This window comes from Populus nigra, chromosome 4 (genome assembly GCF_951802175.1).
Source record: "Populus nigra chromosome 4, ddPopNigr1.1, whole genome shotgun sequence".
Lineage (NCBI taxonomy): Eukaryota > Viridiplantae > Streptophyta > Magnoliopsida > Malpighiales > Salicaceae > Populus > Populus nigra.
This window is the reverse complement of record NC_084855.1, coordinates 19753519-19774512: the sequence shown is the minus strand read 5'-3', so window position 1 is coordinate 19774512 and position 20994 is coordinate 19753519. Positions and strand designations below refer to the sequence as shown.

Sequence of the window (20994 nt, the reverse complement as noted above, 5' to 3'; positions counted from 1 at the left end):
GCCCCTTCTAAATATTCTAATATTTCATCAATAATATGAATAGGATACTTATCTTTCATAATCTACTTATTAAGAGCTTGAAAATCTACACAGAACCTTCATGACTGATCCTTTTTCTTGACTAGCACAATTGGAGAGATGAAAGGACTATTGCTAGGTTACACAATTCCAACCTCTAACATTTCAACCACTAGTTTCTCTGATGTATCCTTTTGCAATCTAAAGTATCTATAGGGTCTCAAGTTGACAATTTGACTTTCATCCTTCAAGGTTATCCTGTGATCATGCCTCCTGATTGGGGTTAACCCTTTAAGATCACTGAAAATATATTGATAAGTTTTCAACAGAGCCTACAAGGGTGAACCTTCTTCTTCCTTGAAAGGAAAGGACACCTCCTAATAATACAGTATCTAGCCAACATCCTCCAACATTCTTAAACTACATAGCTTTACCTCTACTAGCAAGGTGTCATTGGTTAGCAACCCATTTAACTCCTCTAGCCTAATGGATTGAACTAGCCTAGGATTGTCTCCTTTCAATGTCACTTCTTTGCCCTGCCACCAGAAGGACATCCACTTGTCCTCATAACTGAACAATACATTTCCCAACAATTTCAACCATTATATGCCTAAAACCACATCATAGTTTTGCAATTTCATAACAAAAATATCAGCCTAAATTTGAACACCCTGCAATTTACATTATAGGTTCTTACATACGGCTGCACAAGATATGGTACCTCCATTGATTGCTTCTACTTCTATAGGCTTGATTGGAGTCAAGATACATCTCTGTTTACTGGTAAGATTGAAGTTGAGGAAGTTGTGGGTACTACCCAAGTCAATCAAAATGAATATATGACATTTGTTTATCTTCCCCCACACCTTAATGGTGTGGCATCTCATAGTGCCTTGTAATGCATGCAGTGATAAATGAAGGGTAAGAACTTCCACATTGATTGTTTCTAAAGTCTCCTCTTCTTCTGAGTTTTCCTCATCATCTTCTATTATGCACAATGAATATAACTTCTTGTTTTTGCACTTATGTCCGGGTACAAACTTCTCATCACACCAAAAGCATAACCATTTGGCTCTCCTGCCATCCATCTTTTTTGTTCTAATAGGTATGGTGGGTCTGTGAGTGGTGTAAATATTAGTGTTGTTGATTGGTGGCCTTGTAGGCATAAGTAATAAGGCAAGTTGGGGAGGTTTAAAGGTATTGGAGGTGGGATTAGAGTTTGGTTTGTTGGTGTATGCAAGGCAGACAAACCTTGAAGCCTACTGGTTAGGGCTCATCTAAGTCTGGAATTTTGGGTAATATAAGATTGTTTTTCAGTAGGTGAGTGTATTGTCATGTAGCTTAGCTGGGTTATAGGCTTGTTTGAGAGATTTAGGCTCAAACATCTTCACTAAGTTATTAACCTCAATTTCTAAACCCCCCAAGAAAATATCAAGGCTTGTTTCTCAGCAATTTGAGCTCTATTCCACAGTATGTCAAAGTTTTTATGTAACCCTTCAAATCACCTTCTTGCTTGTGTTCAGTTAACTCTTCTAAGGGATCTTTTTGTCTTGTCAAACCTACAATGCAAGGTATCAACATATTCAACCCATGTAACCTCTTGTCCTTTTAGGTTCATTATGAAATTCTAGTGCCAATAAAGGGTCAAACCATTCAGATAATATGAGGCTAATTTTAGTTTGTCAAATTCAGGTATTTTTCCCGGATCAAAATATTGGTTGTATTTATACAACCATTTATGTACCTCCTCACCTTCAAAGGTAAGGAAGTCTCTTTTGGGCTTGCGTAACGTGTAGAAATATTGTGATCCCTCACCAATCCATCCCTGGCTGTTGGTTGTTGCAGGAGATTGAGAAGCATGGATGTTTTGGGAAGAACTTATCTCTCCTGGTAGTGTTTGCAGAGTATGTTTTATTGAGATTTGTTGGGTAGCCATCTCTTTCATCATGGCCTTAAGCTAAGCAAGGTCATCAGATTAAGCATTCGGTTAAACCTCTATTCCATTGACTCTTTGGTTAGCAGCTTTCAAAGAATCATCCAGCCTCTCACATCTTGGGACCTCTCTGGTGGCATCTTGCTGAAGTCCAAAGATGGTGAGCTCTAATACCACTTTGCTGGAAGTTAAAAGGGTGAGCCTTAAAGATATAACAATGGAGGAGAAATATAGATGGGAAGGAGAAGAGCTGCAGTTACACTCTCAGAATTTGTTAGAGGAGAAGAGAAAGAGGGAGAACGCCGCGAGAGAATCTTGGAAATTTCTGTCATTCATTTTCATGCGTTTCTGTTTCAATCATTAAAAGACACTCTACTTCTTTTCTATTGTCGGCGTGACACTCCACACCTGGCCATTCTTTCTAACTTATTCTCATTTAAAAAGACTGCACAAAACGCAGTCGTTGGGTTGCAATCAATTTAAACCGATCCCGCTTCCCCCTTTACTCTGTTTTCTTCTTCTTTCGTTTCCAGCTGTGACACATGAGTGCAATGCACTCAAGCCCCGACTAGCTAATGGCATCTTTTCTTGCAACAGGAACAACATTCACGGGGGCTAAAGAGAAGGCAGGGGAATTCGCTATGGTGCTTGTGGAGACTCCGAATATGACAACCTTAAAAAAGTAGAGTATTTCCATGCATCAACGGCTGTGGAAGATGTTTATTTTAAGAAATGAGAGCCAAATGTTCCATGACACCACCCCCTTCGCATAATTAATTTGGTGGACTTGATGATGCTCAGCTAGCAGTGAACCAGGGTTGTGAATATTGATAAATTAAGAAAAACTAGCAAATGACATTTTCATGCTGCAACTGACCACCTCACATTTCGACGGATGATTTTCAACCGTGGCCAAGTCATTTTTACATGCCTCAGCACACCAATGATAGAAATCAAATGAATATATACCGTAAATTAAATACCTCCTTGTCTATTTTACAAAAAAGTTGATCACTCTATAATCTATCAACAGTAGAAATACAAATACCATCTTTTCTGCGTGCTATATTGTACATATGTTACACTCACTAGTTAACAGCTAAACCTTGGATCATTCTCAAGTTGTGTACTTTTATATCTTCTGCAACTTGTATATCTAAAAATACAACACAAGCACCAGACTTGTGCACAGTGGGAGACATGCTGAATGAAATTGACCAACGAAACAGTCAAGCGTGCAAGAAAAGACAGGTGCTGCAATGAAATTCCACAGATTACAAACAAGGGGTCTTGTAGCATCATATGTACGCAAGTGAGTTTCTGTCAAGGTCAGGTTGAGGGCGACCACGTGTTGGAGTTGGTGGTCTTTGGATGTTAAGCTCCTGAACGACAACAGAAACATAGAGAAAACAATTAAAAGCCAGCTAGGGAATAGGTTTTCCAGATTTGTGGATACCAAGCAGTATTTCCAACATTGAAAATGCTATAAATCTTACCTGCATCCATGCATCATCAATGACACGTTCCGGAGACGTCTCTGGTGACTGAAGGGGAGGTGGCAAGGGATGAATTAATTTTGGAACCACAACCAAACCCCTGCCAACTACCAGTATAGCTCCAGCATTGTTTGCAGTCCCTGGATCGATACATCACATTAGGATTCAAATTGGATTTTAGCAGGAGAAAATTCAAGCTCTTTAGCTTACCACAATAGTTGGTTGCAGAAAATAGAGTAATCAATTGCCCTTGGGCAAACCGTTCAAACCCATCCATGACACATTCATGTGCCCTAATAATCAGCTGTAACTTATTTTTCTTACAGAAGTCGGATACACGGTCAGGCTGCAATGACATTAAAAGATAAAACAAGCAAAAGCTTCATAACACATGCAACTTGAAAGCGCATCAAATTAAAAAGATACGGTGCTGAGATAAGTATACAAAACTGATGACATCATAAGCTAGCGTAGATTCATTGGACATCTGAAGCAGCAAAAGTGAGATAGTAGCAGCTCATAAGAGTGGAAATGCAAACTGCCAGTGACTATAAATTTATAGTGGTAAGTCACTTGGTATTTCAAAATTAATATAAAGATCATGGTGAACTTGTCACCTTTAAGGCTAAAACAAGCCAACACTGCTGAACTTTCCGTCAAAGGCAAGTTAACCTTGTCACCTTTGATTTTTCTTTTGGTTCCCAATAAGCGTTAGTAACAATGAAGTCCTAAACTTTCTTAAAGTTCACATCCAACATTTAATAGTAGTAGGCGAAGAACATTGTTTCTCTTCCAGTTTGAAAGTAAGATTTTGGTGGCTCATTTCTAAATAAAAGAAAGGAGTATTATTTTTTTTTCTGCTGTTAACTACAGTAAGAGAATTTAAAGCAAGCTGCTATAGGAATTCAATCTCTACATAAATATTTATCGGGGGACCAAGATAAGAAGTTTTGAGGGGCTAATTGCTTTCCACAAAGGTTGATGCGATATCTATAATTTAGTCAAAAAAAAAAATTGTTTCTATTCACTATGACTTGGGATATATTGCATGTGATAAACCACACCAAACACAATAACTATAGATCATCAAACATAACAGATGTAAACAACGACATGCATACCCCAAAAGTGACAAGACCAGGACCCCTAGCATTTGGTCTCAAACCCTCTATGCTATCATTTTCGGTAGGATCCGACCTGAATGGAGAAGTTTCATAACACAAATTAACATAAGCAATGGTAGATTGCAAGTAAAATAAATCGTGTGAAGCATACCATAGAAGATCCATTAGAATTATAGATCCAGCATCCATTGTTATGGGCCTCTCCAGCTTCTCAATCTGTTCCACTGAATGAATGGATCTTCCTATGCCACCATGCATACAGATAATTTTCTTCTCAATAAGCGCAGCGAGTGGAAGACAGTTGAAAAGTTGATTGAAACGTGTCCATGCCCATATTCCATCACTCTCTCCCTGTAAAATGCTATTATCACATTTGAACATTTGAATTTTCAAAAGATGTACTGGCCCTTCAGGAAAACTATATTTAGCATGTTTATCTATACCATTCTTTCAATGCATTCAATACGAAAACCAAAGAGCGCATTTATATCAGCAGCTTCATGGTTACCACGTATCAGGTGGACATTCTCGGGATACTCAATCTGCAAAATCATAATAAAAGGCACCACATCATCAATATAAGGACAGTGCTAAAATATAATTCATGTGAAACTATTGTTCATTGAAAGCACAAGTTTTGCCTTAAGAGCAAGAAGCAAAGTTATGGTCTCCAAACTGTGCTGCCCTCGATCAACATAGTCTCCCAGAAACAAATAGTCAATGTACCTGAACCATAAAATTGGACAGCATAGTTAATCAACTACAGAGATAAATCACGCAATCTGTTCTAAAATTATCAATTTGTTGTTTTGGACATATAAGCTGGAGGCCTTCTATCACGTTAAGCATTATCCAAATGAAAACTTAATATAAGCAACGCTAAAGGACATGTATTGTATCTTCAACCCAATTTTTGGGAAACAGTGCCCACCAACCACTGCTTGTCATAGACATAAATATCAAATGAAGGAGTATAGAGCAATAACTATTTAAGCAGAAGAATGTCAAAAAATGAGGATAAGAAAGAGAAGGGAAATAGAACCATATAACGAGTTCAAATTACTTATGGACATTGCTCGCTCAATTATGACATAAACAGCAAACCTGCACACATGCATTTATCATGTGCCAATGACTCCAAGAATATGGGCATGACACATTAAACGACATGATTTCTTTAGAAAGTCAATGGAGGCCACAGAAAAAAGAGTTGGGTGTTTGGGAGTGCGTTTGAAACTTTTTTTGTTAAAAGTGCGTTTGGCATGAAAAAAAAAATATTAAATTGATGTTTTTTTAGTGTTTTCCGATTGTTTTAATATGCTAATGTCAAAAAAAAAAAAAACAATGAAATTTTTTTATTTCGATGCATTTTCAAGAGATAAACTATTTTAAAAAACACCTTACACCACAATCTCAAACACAACATTTCTAAAACATTTAAGAATTTTAGTGCTTTTCTAATGGTAGTGATATTGCCTTCTCAAAGACAAGACGAGTTATATTGTTGTAGATTGCTACTCACAATGCCTTTCTTGAGGTACATTTACAACATACATACAAGTTGAAAATGTGTGGAACTTTAAAATAATGTTGAAAAACGGTAACTTGGGTATTTGAACATGATTTATTAACCAACACCTTTACTCAACTATTTACTTTGGCTAAAACCAACAACAATTCAGCATATCAGAGTCAGTGTCAGTCCATGTAAGAATATGGATCTTTGTTACTGTGATCACATCTTTCTAGCCCCTTTCACAAGCCCCCTTCCCAAGAAACAAACTCTCATCTCCCTACTAGTTTAGCCAGTTTGTGTAGGACATGAAGGAATCATCTCTATCAAGCAGAGAGACCTTATTACTTTTTGTCAACTCAAGCACTTAGCTTTTGCAGCTGCACTTTCATCAGATCCCACTTCCCTGCCTCAACATGAAGCATGAATTATACTCAACTGCACCCCACAGGGACAAAACATAGTTTTTGGCACTTCACCCATCATAATTGAAAAAAATAAACTAGCCAATAGAAAAGCCTAATCCAAAATCCATACTGTAAACCCACAACAGAGCACCCATGAGTGACACAATCAATTTAAATGGCTCAGTTTCGTTTTTAGTTTCCTCAATCTCTTAGATTGCATGAAATTAAATGCCACTATCAATTAGCTCTCCACATCATACTCAACATGTTCCTCACAAGCATAAGAGCTACAATGTAATACTTACGTAATGTCTCCTGCTGTCGATGGAAATCCATATTCATCAAATAGACGCATTAAGTCACCAAACTGTCCATGAAGATCACCAAAGACTTTTATTGGGGCTTTCAATTGCAGAACTGTTGGCTCTTGCATAAATATTTGTTCAGCAGCATAACAAAGTTCCCCAACTTCATAAGAATCCAGGAAAAATCTCCTATTTGCAGGAGCTTTCCAGTTTCGAGGCCTAAGCAACATGGAAATAATCTGCAAGATAACAACATGAAGCAGCGCTAATGAAGAGATAGCAATAATCATAAATTTGTCAAGTCTTACCTTCTTATGCAGGCCTTGAGGAGATTTTTTTCTGGTGAACTTTCTGGCAGGATAAGATGCATCATTATTCATAGGAAGCATCCTTCTACTTTCATTTTCGAATTGATCCAATGACAATTGCCTTACCAACCCACCCAGGTTTCCCACAGCCTCTTTAGCAACCACCACCTATGATAACAAGACAGTGTGATTTAGCAGCATGGCAACCAAAGAACAACTGCACCACTCTTATAAACCACAGATAAAAGGGCATACAGCTCTAGGATGAAGGCGAACATCAGCCTCATTGTCACTTCCATCTGAAGTTGCTTCTGCCACTTGTGAATTGTCATCAGATACAGATGTTTCTTCTGCAGGATTGGAAGATGCTGCCTGAGCAGCTTGCCAGACAGCATTAGCTGCCTCAGCTTCCGCAGCAGATGCCTCCCTTAATTTCTCCATAGAATTTTTGTCCATGCTGCTACAGAAGAAAATAAATCCATGAATTTATATAGGAAAGGGGCTGACATGACATGAGGGATAGAGAGAAGGTTGAGACCTGATACCACCAGATAAAGGGATCTCTGATCCACCATCAGGGGTAGTCGTTCCAAAAGAATTTAAATTATAATGGTTTGATCGCGGACTTGTTATTGTTGAGGCTCTCTCAGATGTTAAAATGGGAGAATTCATGTCTGACTGGAATGGGGAATTTTCAGCAACCAGAAAATCATCTAGCACTGCATCTGCAGAGAACAAAGCAAGTGGCTATCATGTGTGCATCTCTTAAGTTTGCAATACACAATTAAATGAAATGAAATGAATTCCATGAGGCCCGAATGATTAAGGCTTAATGGCAGGTTATGCAGAAGAAAAGGAAACAAAGATGAGTCAAATAAGCATAAGCTGCATAACAGCCTAACTAAACAAGAAGATAAAAAAGGTGTTGTACACAATAAATCCACTCTGATCACTGTTAATACTTATTACAGACACTTGATGTCTTCAGAATGCTTGAGAAAGACTCTTGTTACCATCAGGCAGAAAATCAATAAACAAGATCTAAAAGATCCACGAATGCATGTAATTTCACTTGCACAGTTGTTATTGTGATACCATAACAACTTAAGTTAACATTAGAGCAACCAATTAGGATTCTTGAATTACTGGCTCTGAACATAGCACATCCAAACTCAACATAGTTGCTTGGCAAGAAATAAGAATTATTAAGCTATTGGGATCAAGAACCAAAAAAAAAATCCACTTAATGATGAAAGTCTCCTGCATTTTTTTTTCTGTCTATCAAAGATAATGTCCTAAACTAGTGCCAATCAATCAAACAATCATCAAGGCGCACAAGCACAATAGGTTGATTACACATGCTACAAGCAATTGCTAACATTCCTGTGCGGAAGTTACTGACTTCCATTTCTTATGCTTACCAAACAAGGAAAAGAGACCCCACAATAACTACCTAAATGGATGTGGAATTAAAATTCAGAGTACAAAATGTAAAATATAAACAATAGTGCTAAATGAATGCATGCCCTTGCTGATGTGAAATTAATGCCTCTTTTTAAAGATCACATTGATATGTGTTATCTTAAATGGCACAGCTACATGCATTCCCCTCAAATATGCAGAAAAAGTTCAGCAGAGATTTTATTGATGCTTGACTTGTAAACTCAATTTTCCAAAGGACATAGCACAGAACATACATTTATGGGTAAGAATTCAATGGAAGGGGATGAAAATTGAAAATGGTAATAGAGAATGAATCGTGAAAAGTAATTCAAAAGGAAAAGGACAAAAAGATAATATTACTTCAACACATTGAAACATAATAGATAGCTGATAGCATAGGCAACAATATCAACATCACGCACCCTTTGAATCATAAGCATAACCAAAACCAAGGGGAAAGCAAAACTGTGGCACAGCATGTCCATAGCAAAAGAAGAAAAAGGTGCTCCTGATCAAGGGGACTTCGTACAGTGCTTAGTCAACAAACTTCAAAATTACTCACTACTACACTTCAATTACAACAGAAAAAGTAATTGAACTTTAAATAGAATAACATATCAGTAATACTGCTTTATAAGATACAAAAGAGAGCCAGCAGAAAATAAAACAGCAGAAACAAAAATAACACTAAATAATAACAAAGAATTCACTCCTCAATCAAAAAGCTTCTCTAATAATTACTACAATGAGAAACTTAAGGATAGAAAAATATAAATGCTATATGGTGTAACACTTGCAGCACATGCAACCTTGGTCTGGTTTAGTTCAAGCATAAAACCAGCAATGCCACAAACAAAATGTAAGTCTATTCAAGTCTCTTCTTGTTTGCTTTCACAGTATAACTTTCATCTAAAAACATTTCTACTCCTAAATACTTGTATTCCTATTTTATGAGTAGTCCTCTCAATTTAACTTGTACAATGTTGTCAGTTATGGCCGAGCTTAATGTTAAAGTCACTTGTAGTAAGTGACCTGTGATTAAAACCAGCCCACATGAGGAATTGGAGGGATAAAAGGATGAAGAGGGGAGGGCTACAACTGCAAGACTAATAGGTCTCCCAAAGAACAAAAAAGAAAACTTCACCTCCTTTTAGACCACCGTAGACATATATACGAACACCAACAGATGCAGATGCATGGCGACAACGACGCATTAGCTCCAAATAAGGATCATATTCAGCATGTCCCTTGCTGGTTTTAGAAGAAGTAACTATCCCATTTCTATCCAACCAAACGCCCGCAGCAGTGTCCAGCACTAGTCTCACAGAAAAAAATTGTTGAAGATTACAATATAACCCCTCTTTTCAGGATAAGAACAGCAAAGAAAAAGGCTTACCAGCAACAGCTGCTTCCCCTTCTACTAAGCGTCCTCCCTTTAGGGCTCCTCCTGTAACATGCAAACGTGCACCAACAAAAACCTGATAGAAAACAATGTCAAACTTTTTAATGATAGAGAAGAAACAAGATCAACTTCAGTAATCGAGTCCCAACAAACATTTTAATTCAAAAGATATATTTCATGATCTATGCATAATCTAGAAGTTAAAACGTCCTGACTAGTGGTCACTTACCGCAGCATGTTGATACCTTGTTGATGGAGACACCCCAGGCGCAAGGGTCCACTCCCACTGACCATTTCTATGCATTAGAAGCCCATAAGCATCCCCAAGTGCCTGTTTAAGCATGCACTTATGATCAGTAAAAGAATTGAGAATTGAAATGCAAAACAGTAACACCATAAGTAATGAAATTTTCTTTATCCAAAAAACAACACTGTTCAGCACGAAAGGAACTTCAATGAGAGTGAAGCTGCACTGAATCAACAGTTACGCCTGAATAGAGAAAAATTCATAAAAACCAGAGGAATGGTTCCTGATAGAAAAAAGTAATGGCAAATTTCAAAGAAACAGTAGGAAAATCATTCCAGAACAGAAAGAGTGCTCTGATTTCTCATCACAACTGCAACTTGGAAAATGAATGTTCTATGCCATAAGTCACTTGTTTTTATAATATTTTATCAAAGCTTGTGAATAAACAAGAACACGCACCAAAGGTTCATTTCTTCAAGTTTTCCAAGTCCACAGTTACTTTTGCACTTAACTTCTTTCTTCCTTCTAATCCATATAATAAAAGTTTCACATTGAGTTTTGCCTCGAGTTTTTCTAAGAATTCTATGTATTTGATCAAACATTACATCCTACTTCCAGTTACCAACCTCATAGAAAGAGAAATGTGTCACATCCACAAGGTTGAGGACAAGTAAGGTCCCACTCATTTACACTAGGTGTGGGAATGCATCTGGAAGGTTTGGATTACAGGCCAGTGCAGTCTGGTCCTACCCACATAAAATTCATGGCACATCATATTGTCAGTTCAACAAAGTTAGAAAACTTTATTTAGTTTGATTACCTTGATCTCCCATCTCTTATGATATGCCCTTACACATTGAGCACACCAGGACTATGCATGCCTATTTGTTAATAAAATAAATGCCACGACAACAAACACTAAGTTGACAGGCTAGTCCTACTGTCCTAGAAACAAATATCTACTGCAAAACAAACTGCTGTTATAATATAATCGTGCAGAATAGTCAAATAGAATTGATTGCTTTACAACCCCCGAAAATAAAAGATCATACTGTGCCAAAGGAGTCTCTTCCACCACAAAGCAAAAACATTCCATCTGAACGGGCACTAGCTGTTGCATACCTACAAAATAATGCTACATCATGTCAGACATAAAACATGGGTAGATGGGAAAATAACAAACGCAGAAGTTTAACACTTCTGCAAATGTTTGTTCTAAACAAACTTACATTCGAGCAGAAGGTCTATCACCTTCAGGATTTAGCCTCTGCCATGCATATGGTTTCTGGGCAGTGTCCAAAACCCAGGCATCAGATAGAGCTCTTTTACCTAGAATATTATGGGAAAAATCACTATTACGTAGTTATATAGCATGGAAAAATGCATAATCATCAGCACAAAACATCAACGTCCATTCTCCTGGCATGAAATAACATAAAAATATTCAAAATTAAACATTTAAGACAATTGTCCATCCATAGGGTAAGCTACTCCAAATTCAAGAATCCTACAGCTTATCATGATAACCTCACTTAAGCATAAAGAAACAACAGCCCAAACCCATATCTAAAAAAACAAGTGCCAAGATGCTGAATTTTACAAATGGAAGCTAAGCATATTCAATGCCAATAATCGAACAGAAAACAACCATGAAACACAGTTTTTAGCACTGGACTTCTAAAAAGGATCCAGTCCTTAAAGAACCAAAAGATCTTAAAGATAAAAAGCAGAACAGAAAAATTTGCTTACCATCATTGCCACTGACAATAACAAGGTACCTTTGGGCAACCAAGTCCATTACATGGCCATAACGAGGCCCTGGCCCTTGTCCCTGTACAACCACTCTACGCTCATATCAAGCACCAAAATATAACAATCAGTTCCAAATCAAGAATCCCAAGTAAAGAGAGAAAAATAGGGAGCCCCTAGCTAAAACTGGTTAATGGAAAAAGAAGAAACTGACCGGTGCCACTTGAATTTGTCAGTGCTCAAGTCAAGCACATAGAGATCATCGGTGGAATGCCCAGCTGGACCTATCCCACCCTAAACCATACATACAATCTATTCATCAATACCAAAAGCTCACATTAAGTGAACAAATCAAATAAAAAGAAAAAAGAATCAAATCCTAATTCACAGTGAATCACCTGAAAAACTACCATAGTACCAACAGCAGCTGCCGCGTGCGCAGCCCTAGGAGACGGTGGCTCTCCAGCAGCTTGTATTCTGTTCATTAGACAACAATCACCAAAGGTTAATCGTCCAATTTTTTTCCTTTATCTTTTTATTTTTCGAATAATAAAAAAAAATGAACAAGAACAAGAAGAAACAAAGTACTGTTACCTACCTAGTCCATTTCCTAGTAAGAACATCATAAGAATGAACCGAATTAGTGGCTCCATCCAATCCTGCACCAAACAGTTAAATTTAATTAATATTAAGCAAAGCAGGAGCAGCATAGAGAGAGGGAGAGAGGTGGAAACTGTAACTGATTCCAGGAGCGGAGGAAGCGCCGCCCTCGATAGCGGTGACACCACCGAAGAGGATGAGTCGAGGGCCATGAGATTTGGTAGCAGCTACGGCAGTCAAGGTGTGGCTACATCGAGGACCAGGAGCATCATCATCAGAACTCCAGTAAGTCTCCAAGGCCCGATAGGCGGGAGCTGGGTGAAGCCATGGCTTGGATCCCATTTCCCACCCCCTCTACTCTATTAACAATAATACTTCAATAACCCTCAAGCCCTCCTAAACTAAAAACGATCGGGACCCAGGGGTGGTGGTGGGGCCACGGCTACACGCTCCGTCCACCTCTCCTTTTTTATTTAATCCCTAATCTTTCAAACTAAAGAACTATTACTAGTCCACGCTAGATCTAAAATAATTTGAATATTGTGGAATAAAATATACCCCTAATCTTAACAGTTTATTGAGGTAATGGAAAAGGGTAAGTAGTAATTAGCAGCCCAGTCCTGGAATGGAAGAAGGAGAAGGTTTGTAATGTCTAGTGCTTGCAGGAGTCCCAACTGAGTCAGACCTTACATGATAGCGTTAATCTATGAATCACTGATGGCAAGACCCAGCCGACAAATAAACCAGCCTGGGATCCGATTCATTGACATGGCCTGATCTGATCTGTAATGAATACAGCTGTCAAACAAGATGCATACGGCCGCCTTTTACACCAACCACTCATTGCCGCCCCCCGCCCTTTTGCTTTCTTTTTTGCTAACTGAGCTGAGATGCAAAAGGCAATTGATGCTTTGCGAGCCCCCCCGGCACCGGCACACAGTGTCCCAGGTAGACTCGTAGCCATTAGCATGGGTATCCCAAGTGTTGGTTTCGTGCAAGTGAGGGTCTAGGTTTTCCAAATGCATCCAGATGCAGAAAAACACGAAAAGAAATCTTCTTTCGTTCAGATCAGCCTATTCATATCAATTATTTCAAAAAGGAAGAGAAGACCGATGGAGGAGGGGTCTTCTATTAGACGAGGGACGAAGATGATGAAACTTCCACTTAGGTAGAGCAGGACGGATCCCGCATTCCTCCATCCATCCATTTGACGAACAATGAAGCCAAATAGCACAGGTGAGAAGTGGCTCCATGAACTCGTCGGTCCCTCTACTATTTAATTTGTCAATTTGCACTTCATTGTTTTCATTAATATGATCTACATGTCATTCAATTCAGCATTTTCTCTGCGTCATATTTATTTAGTCTGATTAAAATTATCTACTTCTTGTTTAACATAGGATCCACTCTTCTTAACTCAATTAAAACTTTAAGTTTAATGATTAAAAGATTGATTGTAAGAAATGTTTCTGAACATATCATGTAGTTCATACTTCATCGTAACAAATGAAAACTTAACGGCTACTATAGAAAAAAGAGTTCAGGAGCTATTGTAGCACCTCTCAAATACGTGGGGTTAAACATCTTGAAACCTTTGATGCAAAGCAAAGGCTATCTAGGCTATAAAGCCAATGGCAATTTTAAATTTATTGAGTTTCATCATTTGATACGAACACATGTTAAAATTATACTTGAATAGTTTGTAATTTTACCCAATAAATATATTTCCTGAAAAACTAAAGTTATACACAAATATCTATAAAGAGATACAAATAAATAATATAAAATCACCATAAAGTTTATCACTCAACCACACAAAAGATAGGAAAAATACTAATTTTTTTATATTAAAAATAGTCTCTTTTTTTAACAAAAAATCTCTACAAACAAATATTTATATTAGAAAAAATTACAAGTTTAATAGGATATTCTTAATGAATATAGATAAACATAATAAGTAATAATAATCCAATAAATCTAAATTTAAATAAAAACCTTAATATCTCTAAAATGCCTAATAATAATTAAAAGATAAATAAAATAATAATTCAACTAATTTAAATAAGACTAAATTTTTTTTTAATCTGTTAGCATAATCGAAGCTCAATTTTAAACGCATGGTTCTCTCTCATCTTAATGAATTAGAAAGTGTCTCATATATTATTGGAAAGCTATGGATATTTACTTTGTAATTCAACTAGAAATGCATTCAAATTACTTATGTAGCTCCATATATGACCAAAACATTAGCTAAAGGTCAAAACTGATATATTTTAATTTTTTTTATTTTAATCTTTTTGTAATGTTTAAATGTCCACTTAAAAGCCCTTCTTGAACATGAATTAAATTAATTAAAGCTAGTACTTATTTCATTTAATATTTTTTTAAGTCCATCTTAGCTTATGTGTCTTAAATAAATCTATTGAAAGCTTTTTTTAATCTCTTAACCCTAAGTCTTGCCACTAGACCAATTGGAACATCTTAGCCTCTTTGAATAAGTCTATGTGTCTTAAATCAAGGATTGTACTTTATTAAAAGTCTCTTTAAACCTTTTAGCCCTAAGTCTTATCTAGAAAATTAGGGTTTATGATTTTTTTGACCTACCATCCATTTTCTCATCCACCCTAATTTTATTTTTTAAAATCCAGACAACACATCATTTGTTTCCACTAGATTTCGGCTACTATGGTGACTGAATAATCAAGATTTATGATTTTTTGATCTAGAAACCTATTTTTTTTACCTAAAATATTAAGAAAAGATCCTAAACATTTTGATAAACCCAATAATAGCATTAAACAACCTAAAAACCGCACAAAAAAAATTAACTTGAAACAAAAAAAAAATCTTCTTAGGCTTAGATATAGTTTTTTAGGTAATTTTGAAGTGAAAAATATCTAAATAAAATTTCTCTCACCAAATAAAACCTGTTAATAGTAAGATCAAGTATTTTGGTTGTTAGAATTAATGTTCTCTCTCTCTCTCTCCCCCCTTCCAGATCAATGACTAAAAATAATAAAAATTAATTTTTGTGCCAAAATTGAATTGTAAAAAAATAAAATTAAAGGACCGAATGAGTATAATCTGAAAAGTTTAAGAACTAAATTAGACTTTTTCAAAGAAATTTAAACTCACCATCCATTTTCAGAGCCTTTTCCACCTCGATTCTCTTGCTTTCAATTTTTTCATTGGTAAACAAACTTGAATCAATTATCTTTTAATTTGGGTCAAAAAAGATATAATTGTACAAAAATAAAATAAAAATTTAAGGGCAAAATAAAAATAAAAATTGAACAATGAATCCATATTGATATATGGTACAGTGAACATGTTTCTATCTATAGTAAATGCCCACTTGTTTTAGTGTTTTCTATAATTATAACAATTTATTTGACCTGTAATTTATAGTGGGTTAAATATTTTTTTCAATCAAAAAAAGAAATTTACAAGCTTTTCCAATGCATTTTTTTCATTAAAAAAATATCATTCATAAATCAAAAAGCTTATGCATGTATTTAAATAAATAAATCGAGAAATATTTATGTCCATAAATGTAAAAAAAAAAAATTAACGATAACTTATAAAGACTAAACTAAAAAAATCAAGAGATAGATGTAGATTAAAATATTTGATCTTGCAAAATAGATTATACACTCAATTGTATTTAATAACTTTGTATATTAAAATCATTTTTTTATTATATCAAATGATAATAAAAATAGACACACACATGAAAGTAATTGAATAAAATCAAAGAAAACAAAATATTATGCAAGGTTACACATATTAGGAAAAAAATATTATCATTTTATGTGAAAAACCAAGTAAAAACTAAATGATATTTAACCAAAAACTAAACTAGAAAGTTCAAAGATAGATATGGATGTAAATATCTGATCTCAAAACACAAACTATAGACTCAATTTTATTTGTAAACATTGTTTCTTAGAACCAATGTTTTATTTAAAATAACAATAATAAATAAAAAAACACAAAGAAAAGTGATTGAATAAAATTAAAGAAAAAAAATTAAGTAGGATTACATAGAAAAAATGCCTACTAACACTAGAAAAAAATGTGAAATATCATGCGTGAACTAAATAAAATCAATCATATTCTATTAAAAAACATCATAAAGACCAATAAAAATTTAACATTAAAAGATGAAATCACAAATAAAAAAACAAATGGATAAAGAAAAAAAAGGCTTAGGCACGCAGGCCTATCTTGGGCGGGCCAACACGTTTAGGATGACTTTTCTTTTTTCTTTTTTAAAGGATGGATAACCTATTGTTGACTTTTTTAAAAAAAAATAGGTGAAACATCGCTTGCTTTTTCATAGAATCCGACCATAATAGTGGCTGAAAATCAGGGATGGTAGATTTCATACTTAGAAATCCATTTTCAACCTATTTGTTTTTTACTTAAAACACCTATAAAACACCATATACACCTTGATAAAACCGTATATGACTCCAATAACTAGAAATTGATCCAAAAACTTAAAATCAACCCAAAATAAAAAAATATATATTCCTTTGCTTAGATATACCATCTCATGTGATGATATATTAGGTAATGAAAAGGCCAAAGAACATTCAGATGAGACTTGTCTCGTTGAATGAAATCTATGAAGACTAAAATCAATCTTTTTTATGGGTCAAATCATTATAAATTCAATTTTTTTTTTATCACTAAATCTAGCAACTCTATCTCTTTTCTTAAACTAGAAAATAAAATTTTAGATTAAAATTCAAAAACCAAAAGAATGAAAAAAGAAATTGAAAAGTATAAAGATTAAAATAGATTTTTTGTGCAAACTTTGAAGCTATCAATTTTATTTTATTTTTGTCTTTTCCATTTTGTTAACCTTTTTATATTTTAAAACAAATCAACGGATGGGTTGTTTTAGATGAAAGAGATTAATGTAGGACAAGTTGTATAAGCGAGAGATATGCAAAAGCTTAATTTTTAGAATTTATTTTTTAGTCATTAGTTTTGTTGTTTTGGGATTATGTTTTAATTTTCGCAAATTGATTTTATTTTATTTTATTTTATTTTATTTTAATTTCTAGTTAGGCATAAACCTGGACTGAGAAGTAGCCCATAAAAGACAAAGCAACAGTAAAACCAGATTTGACCCTGCAAATAAATGGCCAAACACAACAGATAAAAGCTAGAGATGCAAAGAACAATAGGGAAACCCAAGATCCAATAATAAGTTGCAGCGCTCAAAGCATGAAAAAACAATGCAAGAAAAAAAAAAAGGTAAAAAAACAGAAAAATTCCTTCCTCATACGGAGGGTTATATGACAACTAATGTGAAGAAAAGATGAGAAAGAACCCAACAATGCAAGAACAAATCAATTACAAAGAAAACGACCGCAGCAGTTCCATGACTGCAAGGAAAAAACAATAAACATTGTCAATTGACTTATTTGATTATCACACGATTGCCAGGCTAGGGTTGATGATACAAATTCATAGCTGAAAAATAAGATCCTGAACAGAGGTTGGGGGATGAAATTCGCGGTTTAAAGAGGAGGAAAAGGTGCAAATATAGATGGAGAAGCAGCCCAAAACAACAATAAAAGCAGATCATGAATTAATGAAAGCAAGGGAGACATAAGAGTGGGTGAGAGTGAGGATTGCCAGGAAGTTTTAAAATTTGCCGCCATAGGCAATCCCAAACGAACAACCCAGCATCTATAAAGCAAAATAAGCAGCCCCTTGGATCTTTAAAAGGTAATGAACAACCCAGTATCTACCCATCATCGATCGTGTGTAGTCGGGAGCTGCACTGGTCATCGACGGCGAAGAAGACAAAAGGTGTGTGATTGTTTGGAAAGAGAGGTGGTGTAGAGAGGGAAAACAGGCATATGAGAGAGAGGAAAGAAGAACAACAAAATCGCTCAGGTGAATTCCGGGAGATGAAGAGAGAGGAAAGGGAGAAACAAAATCACGGTAGGCACGCGTCCATGTCGCCCAGGATAATAAGAAGAGAGAAAGAAGAAGCTAATATCATCGTGCAAATCCATAATAAATTATCTCTAGATCCATAGTAAACATAATTAGATGGTGTTCCATGCCACATTGTAGGATATGTCACTTTTCTTAAACCTGTAAATGCAATCAATTGAATAAATTTTTCATTATTCTGGCTCAAATATGAATTTTTTTTCAAGAAAAAAAGTGACATATGAAGTTGCATGCTGAAGAATTAACCATAGTATATCTAAATATTAACCCAACCAATATGATATTAAAGAACATGTCACACATGGAGGAGCCTTATTAATATATATAGATTGAGGAGAGACCACCATTTGTAAACTTTTTATTTTTTCTCCTAACACGTATTCTTGTTTTATTGAGCATAGTTTTGTATTATACCGTAGGTCTAAAATTTTATTTTTTTCATATAGTTACAATTTTATAGCAATTAAAGAGTAGTAACGTCTTCTAATAATATATAGAAGTTATTTCTTTAGATTTGTTATATTTTTCTTGTTCGTGTAAGACTTTTTCTTCTATTTGGATTAAAAAAAATTTATTGTTTTTTCTGCTCTATTTAGGATATTTTTCCTGGTTTGTGTAGGAATTTTTATTAATTTTTGAGCTTACTTATATATCTAGTAATACAATCTATTTGTATCACTTCGTATCAGAGCCTAACGATCCCAGGTTATTACTTGATATGTGATATAATTTCAGGTTATTATATTTGTTGTGTGCTACTAAATAACCATAGATAAAAAAGATTGTATAGCAGGAATGTTCATGTAAGAAGGGATGAGAAGGTTCCCAATCGAGAGATAAATGTTTAGGAGTTGGTGATGGAAGACATGTAAATATAAATTATAAAATTAACCCATTGATTGGATATAATAAACATACAAAGGCAAGTTGAATAGTTATATTGTCGATTAACGGATATGAAGAAAAGAATATTGGAGGATTATGAGAAGAGTGATCATATATTTGCACTTATTTGCTCAAATAAAATTAATTATTATATAAGCAATTTATATAGCACAATAAGATATAGGAAATTTGAAGTACAAATCCTCATGATAATTTAAAATCCAGGAGTACTAACTTTTTAAAATTAAAAAACTAAACTTGTTGTAAATTCATAAAAGAAAAAAAGAACTCCCTTACTCCTATATTCTAAAAGTGATCCTTTTTTTTTTAGAGGTTAGGATTTGTTATATATGAAATTGAGAAGTCGGAAAAGTTTTCTAGTTAATAACTAATTCCTAATCAAATAACTTTAAGTTTTCTTTGCATTAATTTGACTCTAATGACTTATGCATTGATTTTGATCTTTTAGAGATGTTTTCTGATCATTAATGAGATGTCATGTTATCATCTCAACATGAAAAGATAAACTAGACTCGTGCTAGTTTGCTCACTGATTTCAGATTTGATTTCAAACATGTCATTATATATATATATATATATATATATATATATATATATATATATATATATATATATATATATATATATATATATATATATATATACATACATACATGAAAAACTTGAGGTGTTTATTTTTCATTTCAACTTGAATAACATCAAAATTCTATCTTTAGATTCAGATATAGTCTAAAGAGTACATGAAGGTTCAATTTAGCATATTTGCTTTGACTAATCTTAATTCTTGAGGATTCCTTGTTCATGTTGGATTCCTAATGCAATTAGAATTTGTATTTATTAGCTCCAATGACTTGTCTCATGCGTTCTTTCTGGTTCATTACTTGAAAATTATGCTAAAAATGCTTCAATTAATTTCTTTTTACATTTTGTGTCTGTATAGCATTATTAAGCATAAAACAAGTTAAGTAAGTTATTATAAAACATAAAATATGTATAAAAAACTACAAATAAGGTACTAGAAATATAGAACAATATAAGTGTATCAAATGAGTATGATATTCGCAATTTATTATTATAAAAGCCAATGGAAGAGAAATATTTTGCCAATTATTGTTTCTTATTCAAGTTGAAGATAAAAGAACTGAGGTTGATATGTAAAATTGTTATATATTTGAAGAAAAGAAAGAAAATAAAACAGAGAGTTTTGATTGGATATCCACTTGAAGCAAGAACAATTTAAATATGAGAATCTTTCTAACATGAGAAGAATAATACAAGTTTTTTCTATTGCGCAACTTTATATTATCAAGCATGATTTTTTATTTGATTATTACAATAATATTTGTGTTATTGAGACACCAGTTTAATTATCAACAAGTAAACTTCAATTTATTGCTATTCTAAAATCAATAAGCTTTTCTCGCCAATTTTAATTTTATACCATTGAATATGGTTATATTGATTGCTACTCTTTAAGCTTTTCTCATTTATTGTAATTTTAAAAACAATTTCAAAAACCCTCCACAATTCACTCATTTAACCACATAATTAGTATCCCAATATT

The 20994-nt window shown here is 34.4% G+C and overlaps 1 protein-coding gene and 2 long non-coding RNA genes across 6 annotated transcripts; 2 read left to right on the top strand and 1 right to left on the bottom strand.

Moving 5' to 3' along the window:
• The first annotated feature begins 1685 nt into the window (after window positions 1-1685).
• On the top strand, window positions 1686-2425 carry LOC133692797 (uncharacterized). The gene is made up of 3 exons (XR_009841993.1): window positions 1686-1778; window positions 1864-1922; window positions 2041-2425. It is a non-coding gene; the product is annotated as an uncharacterized LOC133692797 (long non-coding RNA).
• A 473-nt stretch (window positions 2426-2898) lies between these two features.
• Window positions 2899-13726, bottom strand: LOC133692795 (serine/threonine-protein phosphatase BSL1-like). Of its 4 annotated transcripts, none has more exons than XM_062113943.1 (21): window positions 12686-13726; window positions 12544-12604; window positions 12344-12422; window positions 12160-12239; window positions 11946-12040; window positions 11426-11525; window positions 11249-11318; window positions 10179-10280; window positions 9944-10025; window positions 9692-9862; window positions 7643-7829; window positions 7360-7564; window positions 7105-7272; window positions 6797-7035; window positions 5213-5297; window positions 5015-5113; window positions 4723-4922; window positions 4569-4644; window positions 3658-3793; window positions 3448-3587; window positions 2899-3333 (listed from the first exon to the last, which is right to left on the bottom strand). In XM_062113943.1, the coding sequence occupies exons 1-21, from the start codon at window positions 12885-12887 to the stop codon at window positions 3250-3252; spliced, it is 2661 nt and encodes an 886-aa protein (XP_061969927.1). In that variant the 5' UTR covers window positions 12888-13726; the 3' UTR covers window positions 2899-3249. The 4 variants fall into 4 exon arrangements, 3 of the variants coding, with proteins under 3 accessions (XP_061969927.1, XP_061969928.1, XP_061969929.1); XM_062113944.1 differs by having other exon boundaries at window positions 7360-7561; XM_062113945.1 differs by lacking the exons at window positions 12544-12604; window positions 12686-13726 and having other exon boundaries at window positions 12160-12257; window positions 12344-12375.
• On the top strand, window positions 13692-19266 carry LOC133692796 (uncharacterized). The gene is made up of 2 exons (XR_009841992.1): window positions 13692-13781; window positions 18006-19266. It is a non-coding gene; the product is annotated as an uncharacterized LOC133692796 (long non-coding RNA).
• The last annotated feature ends 1728 nt before the right edge of the window (window positions 19267-20994 follow it).

Coding starts and splice junctions, on each gene's coding strand:
- LOC133692795 (XM_062113943.1), bottom strand. CDS start 12,887: ATGGGATCCAAGCCATGGCTTCACCCAGCTCCCGCCTATCGGGCCTTG. Junction 7,830..9,691: donor CTACGGTGGTCTAAAAGGAG/GTGAAGTTTTCT, acceptor TGTTCTCTGCAG/ATGCAGTGCTAGATGATTTT. Junction 5,298..6,796: donor TCGACAGCAGGAGACATTAC/GTAAGTATTACA, acceptor TTTATGGTTCAG/GTACATTGACTATTTGTTTC.